The 18,660-nt window shown below is 34.3% G+C and overlaps 2 protein-coding genes across 2 annotated transcripts; one reads left to right on the top strand and one right to left on the bottom strand.

Annotated features, from left to right (window-relative positions):
* Positions 1 to 41: 41 nt before the first annotated feature.
* On the bottom strand, positions 42 to 2,060 carry LOC103958061 (pentatricopeptide repeat-containing protein At5g66520-like). Its single transcript, XM_009370284.3, has 2 exons — positions 493 to 2,060; positions 42 to 342 (listed from the first exon to the last, which is right to left on the bottom strand). The coding sequence occupies exon 1, from the start codon at positions 1,889 to 1,891 to the stop codon at positions 560 to 562; it is 1,332 nt and encodes a 443-aa protein (XP_009368559.2). The 5' UTR covers positions 1,892 to 2,060; the 3' UTR covers positions 42 to 342; positions 493 to 559.
* A 7,200-nt stretch (positions 2,061 to 9,260) lies between these two features.
* Positions 9,261 to 10,758, top strand: LOC103958062 (transcription factor MYB86-like). The gene is made up of 2 exons (XM_009370285.2): positions 9,261 to 9,566; positions 9,741 to 10,758. Exons 1-2 carry the CDS (start codon positions 9,437 to 9,439, stop codon positions 10,607 to 10,609), a joined length of 999 nt encoding a protein of 332 aa, XP_009368560.2. The 5' UTR covers positions 9,261 to 9,436; the 3' UTR covers positions 10,610 to 10,758.
* The last annotated feature ends 7,902 nt before the right edge of the window (positions 10,759 to 18,660 follow it).

Below are 18,660 nucleotides of genomic sequence, written 5' to 3'. Positions count from 1 at the left end.
CATTGCGGTATTAGTGAAGAAACAAAGATATATAGAATATGTAAACTAAAACGACACTGGATCATTTCTGCAACTAAACGTCAAAATATGATCATTCCTGCTAATTGCCTTTTACTTTTTCCCTGATAACTAATACAATATGGACACTAAAGCAACAATGATTGCCTTTATGAATGAAAAATTGTGGGAAAAAAGAGGGTGGAAACAGCAACAAAGTGGTCTGCAAGAAGGTACAAAATGTAACTCCTACAGTACATTGAGGAGACAAATCCGATCAACCGTTTGCACGTGATACAGACAGCTTAAATTTGATCAATGTGCCGGAGGTCAATGTTCATTTACCTGGAAAATTAGTATCGATATCAGTCAGATTCTATCCACCATCTCATCAGTATTTGAACTTATAACAATCAAATCAGACAATGTTATTTTCCGAACAACGTATTATTGTCGCTCAAACAAGTAAACCCTGTAATAATATTGAAAGCTCACCCCAAGTTAGGACAATCCAGGTAGATTTCATAGCTTGCCCAAGGACAGATGGAATGTAAACTTTCTGCTATCCACTTCTAACAAAACTAGATGCTCCGACCTTCCTCACATGTTGGTTGTTCATCAAATTCCTCACTCTTTCTGCATCATCCCACTTCCCACCCAAAGCATACAAATTCGAGAGGAGAGAGTAAACCCCACCATCGTTCTCTGGTTTTACCATCTTCATGACCTGCTCAACCACTCGTTCTGCCATCTCAAACTGTTTATGCTCCTTACAAGCAGATAAAAAAGCAGTCCAAATAACGACATTGGGCTCTAGACTCATTTTCATAATAACCTCATAAGCTTCCTCTAACAGTCCTGTCTTGCCGTACAAATCAACCATGCATCCGTAATGCTGTATTCTAGGCTCCAAGCCACTTTCTTCGATCATCTTGAAATATTTCCGGCCCTCCTCAACTAGTCCTGTATGCACACAAGCGCTCAGAACTCCAGTAAAGGTCAGTTCATTAGCTCTTACACTGGCTTTTTGCATCATCTCAAACAAAGACAATGCTGCTTTGCTGTAGCCATGTTGTGCCGATCCACAAATCAAAGCGGTCCAAGTCATGACATTCCTTTCTTGCATCAATTCAAAAACCTGTGCAGCTCCCTTCAAAAACCCACACTTAGCATACATGTCAACCAATATCGTACCAATTTCCACATTCAATTCCCACCCGTTCTTGGCCATCAACCCATGAACTGATTTCCCCACCAACAAACCAAGAGAACCCAAGTGGGCACAACCCGATAAAACTGAGCCCACACTCACTTGGTCAGGTTTCAAACCTTCATCCATCACCATATCCCGAAACAACGATAAACCACGCTCGTGCTTGCCATTGTTCACGTACGCAGCTATCATGGCGGACCACGACGCAACATCTCTCAACGGCATCTCCTCAAAAACCAAACGCGCTCTTTCCACATCCCCCGACCTCGAAAACCCCGCAATCATCGTGTTCCACGTGACCGTGTTCTTCTCAGGAATTTCATCGAACAGTAGGCATGCATCCACAAACGACACAACAACGTACGCATGGAGAAGCGAAGTGGCCACATATACATGGGAGCAAAACCCAAGTTTGATTACATGGGCATGGAGGTGTTGAATGATTGCGTGGTTCTTCAACTGGGTACACGATTTTAGCGTAAAGAGGACGGAGAAGGTATCGAAAGGAATCGAATTTCGGTGCATTTGAGAGTAGATGTGCAGAGCATTGTGGGGGGAAGAAGCATTTCGGATAGCGGAAGCCCATGAATTGTAGGTTTTGAGAAAGCAATAGAAGGAGGCGTGGTATTTGCTTTTGGGTTTTATAAGATGGTTCGAGAGAGAGATGACGAGGGATTGCATGGCTTTGTTTGTAGATAGCGCGCGCTCCCTTGTGCATGCGGTATTGCCGCGTTTTAGTTGCTTGCAATTTTTTTATAAATTGAAACTAATCACTAGCTAAAAAAAATACATTGCTTCGGAGACACTCGTCGATCAACCATAAGCATCACAGTACGGCGTAAATTTGATTAGAGATAAAATATTTAACATTTGCCTTGTCAAAAATTCCTGTGAAAGTCCTAAGAATCCCTGTGAAAGTCACTTCATTAGACTCCACACCGGTTTGTTGCATCTCCTCATACAAAGGGATTAGGATCCTCTCCTAATCTAAGGATGAGGATCCTCATGACCAAGGGATGTAGGTCGTTAGATGAAAATCCAACGGTTATAATTATTATAACTTTAAAGAGACCTTCTATTTGTAACCGTTTGATTTTCATCCAACGGTCTACATCCCTTAATCATGAGGATCCTCATCCTTAGATTAGGAGAGGATCCTGATCCCATACAAAGACAATGCTGCTCTGCTGGAGCCACGTTCTGCTGATCCGCAAATCAATGCATTCCACGACCCGACGCGACATTTACACTAAGAATAGGAGAGATTTTCTATGTATCCAAAACACGAGGTAATAAAATATGTATTATTACATATGTAGTAAGATATTTAAATTAAAATTTTAACTTCTTAAAAAATAAAACTTTTCTCGATTTATATAATAACATGTAATGTACTACCTGTCCTTCAGACACATTGAAAATTTTCTCTTTAACCTACATGTCAACCAATGTAGTACCAAGTTCCACACTGAGCTCCCATTGGTTCTTGACCATTAGCCCATGAACTGATTTCCCCAGCAACCACCCAAACAAGAGGATAAAACAGAGAATGCAATCCCTTGGACCTTCTCATTTACCATAGTCCGAAACAGCAATAAGGTACGTACGTGCAATGATCATGGCAGACCATGCATGAAGTTAGAGTTTGCATATTAAATCATATGCCTCGTTTACTAATCCGTAATTAGAATGAGAGAAATTGAATTGATGAAGAATTGAATTGATGAGGAGTTAGAATAGAGAGGAGTTAGAATTGGATTCTTGTTAAAGCTGTTTATTTAAATTTTCTGGAATCGGAGTAAAAAAAGTACTGATTTTATTCAAATGTTTACTAATTCATTAGAATCGGAATATAATTTAATACGATTACAAAAATGCCCTTATTCAAAATCTATATAACAAAATTTTATATAATAATTCATAAAAAAAAAGTGAATATGTATTTATTTAAATAAAAAATAACTCAACCCCAAACCAATCTTATCTTTCTCTTCTTGAAGAACCCACGCCCCACCGCCACCTCTCGCTATCTCAATCCATTCCATTATGATATCAAGTTTATCTATTTCAAGTCTTGGGCATTTGATGGCAAATAAACTCCACTGTAAGTCCCTGATTCCCTCTTTCTCTTATTCTTCTTTTCTCTCTCTCTCTAACCCAGTGCATTTTGATTTCAAAATTTTCCTGGGGAAACATAGAGATATGGCGGGAAGTGGGAGTAGTGGGTTTGGGTTGCGTGCTGGGCATTGGTGGTTGTGGTGTTGGGAGAGGGAGTAGCTCTGGACATTATCGTTGGACAGCAGTAGGTGGATCTTCTGTGTTAATGCAAAGGGTAGTGCTACAATTTTAAAAATAAAGTGAGGGTATAAGTGGTAGAAAATCTGTATTCTAGATTCCCCACAACAGGCGGAATTGAAATACCTCATAGATCTCAGGAGTCCAATTCCTCCAAAAGAAGGAATTGAATTTCAAAATTTTTTAGGGTCCCACCACTTTTTCAATTCCTTTAGATTTAGTAAACACTGGAGTACTTCGTAATCGGAATTCAATTCCTCATTTTGATTCCGATTACAAGTACGTAAACGCGCCAATAGAGTTGTTAATGGGTATCAAATTAAACGGATGTTAACACCATCATCACCATTACATGAAGTTAGAGGTGGCAGATTAAACCATAGAGTTGTTAATGGGTATTCATTAAGACTCATTTAGTTTGATTTCACCTAACACCATCATTACCATTACAAATATCTCATATTTATGATGGTGATATCAAATTAAACGGATCTTAACGAGTACCGATTAACAACCTAACGTGGTAATTTATCACCTCTACGTGAAGCAATGTCACTCACTTGCATCTCCTCATTTTGATTCCAACACCCCACACAACCCCCCCCCCCCCCCCCCCCCAAAAAAAAAGCACCATCGCTGCCTAAAAAAAGGTCGTCAGATAAAATGCAACACTTAACTTTAGGTTCTTCTTCCAATATATCAACTGTGCAAACAATCATTCAAACTGAAAAATGATAATTTAACAAGCGATAAGTGTATATATTTATTTTATTCTTTCAACGTCTTAGTGGGTGTGTATATATATGTATGTTTTAATTAAATTCACAAAGTCAATCTACTTCAACATTGCTATCATGAAAAGTGATTAAGTGATAATTTCATTAATAAAAAAGAAAATGCAATTTATGGCAAGGAGTACATGAAGCCTAACCATGGCAATGAAAGAAGGCCATGAAAAACAAGCAAACAAAATAATGTCAATAAATGAAAACCTATTGAAAAAGATAGCTTGGAAGACACACATAATCTCCATAATAATATGAAAGAATAAGAGTAGGAGGAGAATCCCATCAAACAAGATCAGTTGAAGAGGTGCCATGATTTGCTAGAGCATCAGCAACTTGATTACTTTCCCTACAAATGTGAGAAGATCCAAAATGAATTTGGGGAATTCGATGCAAGCAGTTTCCCTACTCACCCTCAATTGCCAAGGCACCAACTGAGAAGAGCGCAAGAAATCAATAATCAAAGCAAAATGTACTTCCAACCAAATAATTAAGTATTTTTAATGCAAACGGTCCCGAACTGAAGCCAAACCAATACTGCTAGTATTTTTTTACTTATTTTTTAATGTTTCGGTTTAAAAATTAGATAAAAATTGCTTATGTGACTTAATGAATGGTAAAACTATTTCAAAATAAGTTGTAACATTTTTCTTTATGAGCAAGCAAAAAATCTTGTGAAAACTCAACAATCTCATATTTCACAAGAAAATATTACTCACACTATCTGCAACATTATGTGCATGGTTGTGAGGAAACTAATCAAGTTACATCCAATAATCCAAATGAATCAATCTATCAGTTGGAGTACCATTCTTTTTTCCATGGCTAGCTGTAAGATAGCCATTACACGGTAGCTGTAAAGAACCAAAACAAAGCGTGGCCTCCTCAAAAATTCCAAAAAGTGGAACAACGTATACTATAGAGACAGATTAATGTAACTAATAATTATTTTAATGGATATAATATATGTCAAGCAATCAATGGCTACTTGTCAAATTAGACAACCAAAAGCATACATTCTCTTACAATATCTGTATATAATTAAGGTGTATTTTCGCATACAATATCTATTAATTAATTTGAAGTGTAACCAATTTGATTATTCACTTGAACACTTCATATCCTTATCCTTTTTCCTTGTTTCTTCAAAGCTGAAACTATCATAACGTATTTCTATCCTTTTAGTAGTTGTATCTGCCACTTCTGAGATCCTCTCTCTCTATCTAAAACCCAATTAGTGTAGAATATGTATCCATATATAAAAAATCATTGTATATGTCAATCAGTATTTCATGAAATTATTCTACAAGGCTTCTAGGTTTTGGGTCATGAGCTGTGATGTTTATCATTCAGAGTTTTGTTAATCATGTTTACAAGACATTGGCAATTGCCAACATAAGAAACCTACCTGCATGCATGCATGTCTAAAATATAGAGCAAACCTTGATGATATATATCAAAAGATTCAAAACCCATATCATATAAATATAAAAGCATTAATCATAGGCATTCCGATCTTATATTCTCTTGGTGTTCTTGTGGTACACTTGTTTAGGCCAGTAAGTCACCTCTACGTACCCAAATTGTTCACTGCATCCAATTGATGGGCAGTGCAATATTGAGAATTCTTACCTAATCGTGAAGATTAATTCTAAATAAGAGGTAAGCTGCACATATTTTCCATTTTCCTTATTGGCATGTGTTTTGACTTTTGAGTGCATAGATTATGTTTGTCAAGGTAATGTAATTGTATTTGGTCACAAGGTTTCCGTCCATACAACCCCAAAAAGGAAACAAGTTGGCAGAAGCACATAACAAGGGGACGCAAATTTTAGCCAATGACACCTTGAAATAATATATTGGGTAAAAAGAAGGTCACTAGAAGCCCTTAGAGTTAGCCCGAGTGGTGAATAAAGGTGGGATCGATAAGGATAACAATAAAATAGGTTTATGTTTGATTCTTGTTAAAGGTGAATTTGAATCATATTATTGTAAATTCACTGTGAGGCTAAGCCCACCTCTTCCCCTTAACGTAGACAATATTGTTTGTTTTATATATAAATGAAACCTTTAAGGAAAGGGATCCCCATTTTTTTTTTTTTTTTATAAAAATGAGGATTAGTTGTGGAGTCTACACCACATCAAACTTTAATGATCCGAACTGTCTATTTTTCATGTTGCACCTTAAGAAACAATGAAATTTTATCTTGATAATTAAATAAGCAAATAGTTTCGGATTGAATTGAATTTTTGTACGGATAATCTATGAAATAAAACTTACAAAATAGACGATTTAGGTTGTTGAAATTCAATGTGGAATGGGCCCCACACCTAATCCTCATTTTTTGAAAAAAAATAGAAATCCCTTTGAATAAGATGCTTGTATATATGTGTCTATATATATATATATATATATATATATATAGTGTAATAAAATAAAGTCATTAAAATAGTGATATTCAAAGGGATAATTAAGTAACAAGATAAAGAAAGATAGCAAATGACGCTTTATTACTGTTGCAAAAAATAATCGTGTATGTATTATGTGCAGGTTCAATCACACCAATTCCTTTCCTTCTTAACAACTAATTACTATTTAACCGACTAACACTATTCGCTCTACTAAAAAAGATTAAAAATTAAATACAAAAAGATTATGAAAAGGAGCAAGGGCAAGAAATTTATAAATTAATAATAGGAGTGATGAACAGTAATATATTACATTGATAATTTTACTAGTGGGGATAATCAACTTGTTTTGCCTTTTGCATAACTTTCTTCAAAGTTATGATCATCAAAACACAAGGCTAAAAAAAGAAACAGATGATTATAGAAACTGTCGGTAAGATAATCTTACTAAGATTACTATATGCGCAGAAAGATTATAATGGACTACTGGTCCATATCATTCTTGTTAGATATTAGTGACGATCATAGGATATTTCATTTGACTCTTAAACATGGGATCTAAAAAGCTTAATCTCCTTAATTACCCAGCTTGAGCATCATTCATATCTGTGCAACTCCAAAAGTTAGACAAAGAACAGTGGGTGATGACTCAACACATGACAACAAATGAAGAAAAGGGAAAAGTTGGGATTGGACTTGGGGAATTATGATGGAAGAGATTCTTAATTTTCAGATATATCCTTATGAATCTGTAACACTCATTACTAGCCATGCGAAAACATGCAGGTTATACAACTATTTGGTTTTGATTAAATTATAATGTGAATTATATGTTCTTTTGATCTCTGAGTTGTTTAATCTAATCTTTACATATCTCTCCTTCTAGCTAGCAAACCTTTCTAATTTCTTGGCTACTCATGCAAACGAATTTCTTTCACCCTAATGAGTCTTGTAGGATCAGTATTATATTACTCAAGCTTAATTTGGTTTATTAAGCAGACTAATTACTTCACTTTAGCTTGGTGTTCTGACATGTGCTATTTCATGTTCGACAAGACAAAGGGACTTTTCCAATTTCTGTACTAAACAAGAAAAAGTTATCGTTGCCCTCAGTGTAATGGTCTCTTAGGGGGCCAACGGAGACAATTTTAACAATAATAGAAGGTGGAAAGATATATTGGCTGGTTTAATATAGTATGTTTGTTCTTTAATTTTTTGCTTTTCCACGTGATTTCCTCCTAAAGAAAATTAGTTTGAAGGAAAACGATTAATTAATTAAGTTTTAAACAAAAGGATAATTAGGGAAAGTAAGGTAGCAAGGGACAGGGGTGAAAGACGCTGAAAGGAGACATATCCAATCATCATCTTCTTCGTTGATACCAAGAAATTATGATTGAAACCTTCAAGCAACGGTTGAGTGAAGCAAGGATGTATGTCAAATGCGGCCTATTCCGATTTACAAATTAGAAGACGTAAATGGCATAAAAATGTATACATATATAGAAATGTTTGTGTGGAAGGAAATGATATAGTTACCTTTAAATCATTAGCCTTCCCACTAACGACCATTAATTATATATAAATCTATTCATTCCAAATAGTATGATTCAATTATATATGTTTCTATGTTTGATAAAGATGTGGTTACATCATATCGTTTGGGAAAGAGAGTTTGTCAAGATTTCATTATAAAATTTAAAGAAAAAAGCAAAGAAGATCAAAATCAAACGTTTAATTAACCTAGGGGTAAAGTAATTACTTTATGTATTGTTTTTCACTGTTTCTTAAACTTGCATCTTTTAACTATGTTTGCTGGGAATCACTTCAATCCTTCATTCAATAATTTCTTTATATACAGAAATGATGATATTATTGACAATTTAAAAAAATCGTTCCGCACTCTTCTAGGTGTTATTCCTCTCTTATAATTTTACACATTTCGGGTGTAGAATGAAATTTTGGAATTCTAATAACAATTTTTCAATAGACAAAAAATATTCTCATAATATGTAAGGCACTTGAAGCTTAATGATCAAAGAGCCTTTAGCCATAAGGTCGTATATTCCATTTCCTTAGATACATAATATATATATATATGTATATATCATACTTTGATCACATTATACCACAATTGATGTGTATTTGAAATATATTTACGGAAGTGATTTCCTCCGTATGCTTTTATTCTTCTTTCACACTTTTATTTATTTATTTGTTTTTTTTTTTTTTGAGAAGAATTACATAAATATGCATGCGCAGAAGAAGAAGAAGAGTGTGGGAAATCATTTTTCTGTATTAGTGTGATTAGAGATAAAATATGATCCTTACTAATTGCAATATTACTCCACAAATCAAACAGTTCATTTTAAGGAGGACCATGCTTTGTAATTTCTTAGTTCATTTTAAGAAGGACCATGCTCTGTAATTTCGTACTCATCAAGTAAGATTCAAACTATTATTAAAGAAAAGTAACAATCAAGTTAATTGAGACCCATTTAGTTGAATAAGACAGGCTAGGAAGCTACCAAAACACTCAAAGAGAGACTCAGACTCAGTGGTCCTCTCTCTCTCTCTCTCTCTCTCTCTCTCTCTCTATTACAATAAGATGTTAACCTTTTTCTAAAATTGGATGTTTAAGAAACATATTTAAGGTAAACGAGCCACATCCAGACTAGATGACAATCAATGGTGTGTGTGCTAATTAATATTGAAAGAGCCTGAGGATCAACAGAAAAGGATGGGCCATAACTGTTGCAGCAAACAGAAAGTTAAGAGAGGACTGTGGTCTCCTGAAGAAGATGAGAAGCTATTGAATCACATCAACACCTATGGTCATGGTTCATGGAGCTCTGTCCCACAACTAGCTGGTACGAATATTTCCGTAGCCATTAATTACTTTTATCAATAATCTCTCAGCAGAGATATGGGCGCTTAGCCAAATTGACTAGAGTGTGTTTCCTTCTCCACATACCAGTTTGAAAACTCTATCCTCATAATTTCAACAACGTCGTTTTGTGATCTTGTTCCATTGTTAATTGCAGGTTTGGAGAGGTGTGGAAAGAGTTGCAGATTGAGGTGGATAAACTATTTGCGACCAGACCTCAAGAGGGGTTCATTTTCTGAGATAGAAGAGAGAACCATCGTAGAAGTTCATAGGATTTTAGGCAACAAATGGGCTCAGATAGCCAAGCATTTGCCAGGTAGAACAGACAATGAGGTCAAGAATTTTTGGAACTCATGCATCAAGAAGAAGCTCATTGCACAAGGTTTTGATCCCAACACCCACAATCTTCTCCCTTCTTCCAAAGCTAACCCTAGTAACATCATCAACAACAACAACAATAATAATATTCATGCATGCAATATGTTTTCTCCATCTTCTGTCTTCTCTGTAAATTCTTCACATGTCTCAGCAGATACTTCCATAGACATATTGGAAGCATCTTATCTCACATTACCTTCTACTTCACCTCCAAATGCAAATCACGAAAGCTCAACCATATCAACCTATGAATTCCAAAACCCTAATATTGTTTGGAGTACTACTCCAGTCCAAGAGCAAATTAATCCAATTTTTTTACCAGAGTCCATGGGGATAAATAGTGTCCCAACAATCTCCACTTCTCACTCATATCCAATATCAGAGCTTGAAAATATTGTAAATGAGAGCTTTCAACCCATAACTAAATCCACAAACCCAGAAGACATACAATTGCAGTCTCAACAGGAGGAGGCTTGTGAAGTGGTGGAAGATGAGGAGGCCAATGGATTGGATGGTGCGCAGACAAACATGGATGTTTCATTTGGGAGCTCTAACTTTGATATGGATTTTATGGAGTCTACAGTATTGCCTTGTGGAATGTATAATTACCAACTGAGTCCAATGGATCAACTTGCATGGAATGGTTAGAAATTCTGGGACTCCTCTTTTTAGCAATTTGACTTTTCAATTTTTTGGGTTGGGGGTCTTTTACATTTTGTTTTGTTTTTGTAATTTTATTTTGAGACTACTGGGTGATAATTTTTTATATAACGCTATTTTTATATTAAGGGAGTGAATGAATAAATTAAGGGAGTGAATGAATGAATTAGTTTCAAACTCACAAACCCTATATTTACACTAAGGGAGAATGAATGAATTAGTTTCAAATCGCAATTTACAAAATTCTACTTTAAAATCTCCCACTTACAAATAAAAATGAATACTTAAACAGGAGTGTTAGTTGACTCTATTGTGCATATAATAATTGTTGACTTAAGAGTACTTTTCAAAAAAAAAAAAATCGTTGCTAAAATCATCGTGCAGTTAGCCAATGAACACCATTATTATGTTGACAAAATGTGAAGGACGCACCACCAATATATGGACTGCATTCCACTCGAGTTTGGACAATGCTGTATCTAAATACTATAATTAAACTGCCTTTAATTTTTTTTGTTTTCTAATCATTTCATGAGTGGAATATGAGAATTCGAGCTTAAAATTTATTTAAAAAAGAAATATCATTAGACTGTAAATTAGAAGCTTGATTGGATGTGCTTTTAAAATGACTGAAAATATTTAAAGTGCTTTTGATGAAAATATTTTTGGAACCAATTTTCAGTAAAAACGTAAGTAAATCCTGAAAAAGCACTTAAAGTGCTTTCTGGAAGAAGTACATAATTGGTGCTTCTTACAGAAAGCACTTAAAGTGCTTTTGGAACCCAAAAATACTTTATCAAAAAACGCTTTTAGCCATTTTAAAAGTAGATCTAAACGAACCCTAGTTCATTAACTTAAAATATTTGATTTAAGTGATGAGGGCCTACTGCTTGGAGGAAATTAAAGACCTGATCTAGTTGATCCCATGGAGCCATTGCCCTGGAGCATGCAACATGGCTGCCCCATCGAGTGGCTCGCGCGTGCTGCAGTTTCTCTCTCAACCATTCCTTTTATTGGGTTCAAATCTAACCGTACGTCTTGGCTTTCTTCAGTTCTTTTTGTAAGTAATAGTTGACAGTTGAAAGGGGTGTGGTGCTTTCTTCTTTGCCTTGGGTTTCTTACATTAGGTTTTCCCAAAATAAGGTTTTTATGCAGCTAGCTAAATGACCCAAATGTTAGTTTGGTTAGTCACCACTTTCAACAATACTAACCATTTTAACTTAAGTTAAAATATCTTAATATTAATTTTTCCTAACAATCCAAATCTTTTTTATTCTCTTGAAGCCCACAATCAATGTAATTTTATAATTTTAATGATCAACCAAAATTTAACTTTCTCTCTTCTCCTAATTAAATCTAATTGGTTACTGTTCATCATCAACTCATTTTTAGAAGAGTAATGCTTCACTTACCATATATTTGTATCATTTTTCTAATAGAGAGCCCACCAATATATGTAGGTCTTATATCTAACAGAGAGATAATACAACTATGTAGTAAGAGTATCATTTTTATTTTTAAAAACAAAAAATAAAGATTGCCACCTACTGAGGCTTCGGGTGGTCATCATCTTGGATACTTCCTTGCTAATGTTTATCGCTTAAAACATCTTTCATGTTTGTAGTGGCGGATTTAAGATTTGATCATTGGAAATTTGTAGTGTTAAATGTCTAAGTTTTTAAATATAAACAGAGCGCAATGATAGGCTTAAAAGCACACCACAAAGTAGCATACAAATGTCCTATTAATTTTCCTTATTAACAATAAGATTTATCAATTGTAGCATATGAAAATAAGGGTCTTTTCCGCAGAAGATTGTTTTATCTAACTACTTAGAATGTCACAAAAACTGGGCTGTTGTTCCTACTGACCAGCCACCAAAAAATAATCATTAGACCGACTTACACTTATCTAAAGTCTACGAAATTTTATATGCATATACTAGACACACAGAGCTATACTCACACAAATTTTGGGATTTTTGGAGTTGATTTGATATTTAAATTAAATCGAACAAAAACAAGATAGAGACAGATTTTTAAATAGTTCACAAATTAAGAAAAACGAGTTAGGGGAATTGCTATCCACCACCAAATAATCATGCAAACATGTTATGTTTCATTCAAATTCCTTTCATTTTTGGATGAAGATGCTCAAGTTCACATGTTAATCACAATTAACAAGTACTACTCTAGAACATATGTAGGTCCTCATTCGACAAGGGCAGGCACACACATATTCATAACATTAGAATCCTAGATATGCTTACTAAGTATGCATCCGTAGAAAACACGTAAAGAATTCATCAATGAGACAAGTAGTGAACCAATTTTCATCCATTCGTAAAAGTAATTCAAACGAAATGTCATAACAAACTTGCAATCATATTAGGGGCTTCAAAACAGCCTCTAACTACTAAAAATTAGTTACACATAATTCTCAAATTAAACCAAAAGAAAGACATGAGTTTGAGAAGATAGAATCGAGAGAAGAGAATGCCAAGATTTCCTCCTTCCTTTCCTTCCTTCCCCAACGCAGCAGCCTTGCCTTTTTTCGTTGCTTTCCTTCTTTTTTTCCTATCTTTTTTTCACACTTTTTCTCTGATACTTGAATAGGTGTCAGCTGGTTTGTTCTTGATTGCATCAGTTTTGGCTGCTAGTCTTATTGGATTTATTGCTTTCAATGCTTTCTTGTCAGTTACAAACTGTTCAGCCTGTTAGGAACCTTTCAATGTTAAAACGGCCATAACTTCTTCTAGAAAAATGATATTAACAATCCGCAAAATGCTCCATAAAATAGACATCGGTAGCTTTCCAAGCATATAAGGCTCATTCTCTAATTCATTCTGAGCTGTCCGCAACTTAATTCCAAAGTCAGCTGACGTGCAGAGGCAGTTTTGACGAATTTGTTACTTAAAATCCCATTTGTGCTATTTTTCTTTTCTTTGCTTGACAAATCCTACAAAACACAAAAACAAATTAAATAGCTCAAAAATATAAGGAACTAACTAAGAAAAGACAAGTGAATTTGATAAAAAATATATATAAATATGAGCTTGTCAAATACCCCCACACTTAGCTTTTACTAGTCCTCGAGCAAAACAATTAAAACATGAAAAAGTAGCAACATGAAAAACATTAGCTTCCCCCTATGTGACCCTCATGGAATTTCATTCAAGGAAACAAATCATAAGAGCCTTAGCTAGCACCAAACAAGTTAATCCAAGCTCATCTTCCTGATTCAAATGTTAACAACGACCTTTTAATCATCCATGAAGTGTAGTGTGTGACATAGCCATGCTAATGCAATTTCAAGTTTTTTTTTTTTTTTTTAAACACCACATGCAAACTAGTGACCTTCTCATGGGACATATACTCAATCACACATATGTTTAGTTTAACGTGTTTCGCTCAAAGAATCAAATGTGAAAGATCCACCATAAGCTTGCATAAAGATCTCATCTCCACAATCATAATTGCAACACTAAAATCAAGAGGACTTTTATTGGATATAATGAGGCTTAGGGAGAGGGTTATAAAAATGAAAGGATAGGTAAATACAAGTTCCAAGCTACATTGCAAGCAATTCTTTTGTTGAGATTTATAAGAGTTCAACCTCTCCAACCACTCTACTAATACCTCCAATCACACCCCTAAACTTTTTATTTGCTTTGTATACAATTTTTTTTTTCCCTTCTTCTTCTTCTTCTTCTTCTTCTTTTTTTTTTTTTTTTTTTTTTTTGAACCAATTTTCGTACATAACTAAATACAAACATGAATTACCCCCACACTTATTCTTTTGCCAAACTCCTTCACTTCACAAGCATTTCTCATAAGACAATCTCACATTACTCACTAGCTAGCTTGGAAAGGGTAAGGAATAATGTTTAAGGTATAAGGGTCGACATATCTGGTGATAAGAAATAAAAGGCTCAACATATACGGCTCAAATTGGCAATCTAATGATATCATTTTTCTTTAGGAAACATGCTTATTTGGGCCATGGTGATAAACCTAATGCCTCTATCCTTTTCAAGTTCATGCAATCAATGACAAACATTTCAAAAGATCATTACGCAAGTTCTAGAGATGTAAGTCACATAAGTTCATCACACATGAAAGAATAGGAGTGTATGAAAAATGCACACATTTTCAATAGGCTCAAAAACTCACATAGGTTGTATATGGTCACTATGTTCGCATACGAAGCTTTAAATCATGCTTTAGTTTCACATCAACAAGGCTATGTGCTTTTGGTTTTTCAAAGATGATTAAACATGTACAAAGCTAACAAGAGAAAGGAATTTCACACAATACATGCTTACTAAGTTCTTGATCACCGTCAGTTCAAATTCAATCCAAATATATCATTGGGTCGGGAAACTAACAAAAATGTAATTCAAAACAATAAATAAAACAAGACAATATTTTTGGATTTTCAAATTTTCTGAATGTTTTCTTTTTTTTGGATTTTTATTTTTTAATTTTTATTTTTTTTTAGGGTAAACAAAACTAATTAAGAAAACAAAAAGTAACAACAAGGAAACAAATTAAACCAATTCTTAGTCAAAGGGACGAAAATTTTCAATTTGGTCATTTTTTCAATCCTTACCCCCAAACTTAAACTGGACATTGTCCCCAATGTCATAAAACACAATAATGTATAAAATAAAAATAAAATAAAATAGTAAGAAACAAAATAAAGCATTTGGACTGAAAACTTTTCCAATTTGTAGTAAAATCAAACGAAGACCCCCAAACTTCAATTCTACAATCAACTCCAAGGGTGGACATAATCAAATGTTCCTACAAAGAAAAGAAATAATTCAGTTTAGCATGCAAGAAAACTTAGAAAAAACAAACGAAAAATTGAAAATGATATAAAAGACAATGAATAGAAATATTGGGTTGCCTCCCAATAAGCGCTTGCTTTTACGTCTGCAGTCGGACGGTACTAAGAGTAATCATCCAAGGGCAGCTGGTTTTTGGAGGGGTACAACCTCCACATCATGCTCCCGCAAAAGACTCATAATGTAGGGCTGGTTCTTGGACTTTCGAGTATGCATATACTACCAAGAGTATCTGAAAAAAAAAAAAAAAAACAAAAACAAAAACACTAATTAGACAAGAAAAGAAAACAATAGAAAAATAAGTAATTAGAAATAACAATCCCCGGCGACACGGCGCCAAAAATTTGGTAGGCTTAAAAGCACACCACAAAGTAGCACACAAATGTCCTATTAATTTTCCTTATTAACAATAAGATTTATCAATTGTAGCATATGAAAATAAGGATCTTTCCCGCAGAAGATTGTTTTATCTAACTACTTAGAATGTCACAAAAACTGGGTTGTTGTCCCTACTGACTAGCCACTGAAAAATAATTATTAGATAGACTTACACTTATCTAAAGTCTACGAAATTTTATATGCATATACTAGACACACAGAGCTATACTCACACAAATTTTTGGGATTTTTGGAGTTGATTTGATATTTAAATTAAATCGAACAAAAACAAGACAGAGACTGATTTTTAAGTAGTTCACAAATTAAGAAAAATGAGTTAGGGGAATTGCTATCTACTACCAAATAATCATGCAAACATGTTAATATGTTATATTTCATTCAAATTCCTTTCATTTTTGGATGAAAATGCTCAAGTTGGCTCAATGTTAGAACTCAACCTATTACTCTTTCTTATGCAGTATGTTAAGAGAATGGCGTTTTCAACTTAATTTAGTCCCTAACATGCAATCTCGAATGGTGTGTTCATAGATTTAACAAGTAGAAATCATTAAGAACGAAAAGAGTTTGAGTCATCACAAGGCATCGTAAGTACTAGCGTTGTCTTACTAATCCTAGAAATTGGTTCACATGTTAATCACAATTAACAAGTACTACTCTAGAACATATGTAAGTCCTCATTCGACAAGGGCAGGCATACACATATTCATAGCATTAGAATCCTAGATATGCTTACTAAGTATGCATCCGTAGAAAACACATAAAGAATTCATCAATGAGACAAGTAGTGAACCAATTTTCATCTATTCGTAAAAGTAATTCAAACGAAATGTCATAACAAACTTGCAATCATATTAGGGGCTTCAAAACAGCCTCTAACTACTAAAAATTAGTTACACATAATTCTCAAATTAAACCAAAAGAAAGACATGAGTTTGAGAAGATAGAACCGAGAGAAGAGAATGCCAAGATTTCCTCCTTCCTTTCCTTCCTTCCCCAACGCAGCAGCCTTGCCTTTTTTCCTTGCTTTCCTTCTTTTTTTTCTATCTTTTTTTCACACTTTTTCTCTGATATTTGAAAAGGTGTCAGCTGGTTTGTTCTTGATTGCATCAGTTTTGGCTGCTAGTTTTATTGGATTTATTGCTTTCAATGCTTTCTTGTCAGTTACAAACTGCTCAGCCTGTTAGGAACCTTTTAGTGTTAAAACGGCCATAACTTCTTCTAGAAAAATGATATTAAGAATCTGCAAAAATGCTCCAGAAAATAGACATCTGTAGCTTTCCAAAAATATAAGGCTCTTTCTCTAATTCATTCTAAGCTGTCCGTAACTTAATTCCAAAGTCAGCTGACGTGCACAGGTAGTTTTGACGAATTTGTTACTTAAAATCCCATTTGTGCTATTTTTCTTTTCTTTGCTTGACAAATCCTACAAAACACAAAAACAAAGTAAATAGCTTAAAAATATAAGGAACTAACTAAGAAAAGACAAGTGAATTTGATATAAAATATATATAAATATGAGCTTGTCACGCGAAGTGCACAAAAAAAATTAGTTTATCTAATGACGCATTTCGTAAAACATTGGGTTTGTTGTCGTTAGTCGAACTATGTTGCGCACATGTCAACAGATATCGACATATGCCGAAACAATTTGATGAGTGTTATCGGGAGAATTTGTCGAGTGTTGTCGACGCCCGAGTGTTGCCGATATATATGCCTAGCAGATATTACATCAAACACTTAGTGAACACAAAAAGAACCATACCAAACATTTGAAGGATCGTCAAAAGAACTTTCACATGTATATTTCTCAGGATCTAGATGGTCCTAGGACCACCTTGATTCCAATGGACATCCACCACTACGTGTATCACCTAGTATGTTATAGAGTATCTTATACACATAAAATAACTTATAAATCAAAGCATAATAAAATTTTCTCATTCCCTAAAAAAGTTGGGTTATGATCATTTAATCTATCGCATCACTTCTTGTTCTAATCTGTACCCAGCTCATCTTTAGAATTTTCTTTTTGGAGGTTGATGATTGACTAATCCAGTTGTTTGTGTTAACCAAGATAAAATGAATTGATGATGAACAATTGGTCGTTTCTGTTTTTCACCTCATTTTGTTATGAATCAATGAAATTGACATGAAAAAAGTTGGTAGGTGCAAGTCACGTGATCAAACATACCAAAATTATGGACGAAAATTTATGTAAGTGACGTATTGTCCAAAGATTTTAAGTTTGAGTAATTAACCGTAATTTTTCTAGGGGTGGTGCTATCTGTATTTCTTTTTTTACGTCTCGTACATTCTCTATTAGTTTATGTTATTTGATCATTTCTAATTCATTTGATTCGATGATAAAAAATTAAACAACATGTGTAAAAGATAAAAAAAAAAAAATTATGTTAATAGCATCAACTTTTTGCACGTACATGTGATAAATTAAAGATGCACAAATCCATTCTTTTATGCATGCTCACTTTTATTAGAGAAAATCACTCAATATTTGGATGACCCGACCCAACTTGGATTTGGGTGGACTAAAACAACAACCTTTGGTCCAGGGCCCAGCCCAGTTTAATAGAATACCTTAAGATTTGAAGGCACATGGGACGTCCAATCTTCCGAATGAGGATCCTCTCCGGATCAAAGAGCATCTCGGAATCTTCCAATTATGTACGGTATTGTATATTATAAGGTCAGTTTTCGTCAGAGATTTTTTATATTTAATTTTAAATAAAAAATTTATAATGATTTTTAACTGTACAATGTATAATGAACAGAC

This window comes from the organism of the source record quoted next, unplaced genomic scaffold (genome assembly GCF_019419815.1).
Source record: "Pyrus x bretschneideri cultivar Hongxiangsu unplaced genomic scaffold, Pyrus_bretschneideri_v1 Contig7, whole genome shotgun sequence".
Lineage (NCBI taxonomy): Eukaryota > Viridiplantae > Streptophyta > Magnoliopsida > Rosales > Rosaceae > Pyrus > Pyrus x bretschneideri.
The sequence above is the reverse complement of the archived record's forward strand: the minus strand, read 5'-3'. Positions and strand labels throughout refer to the sequence as shown.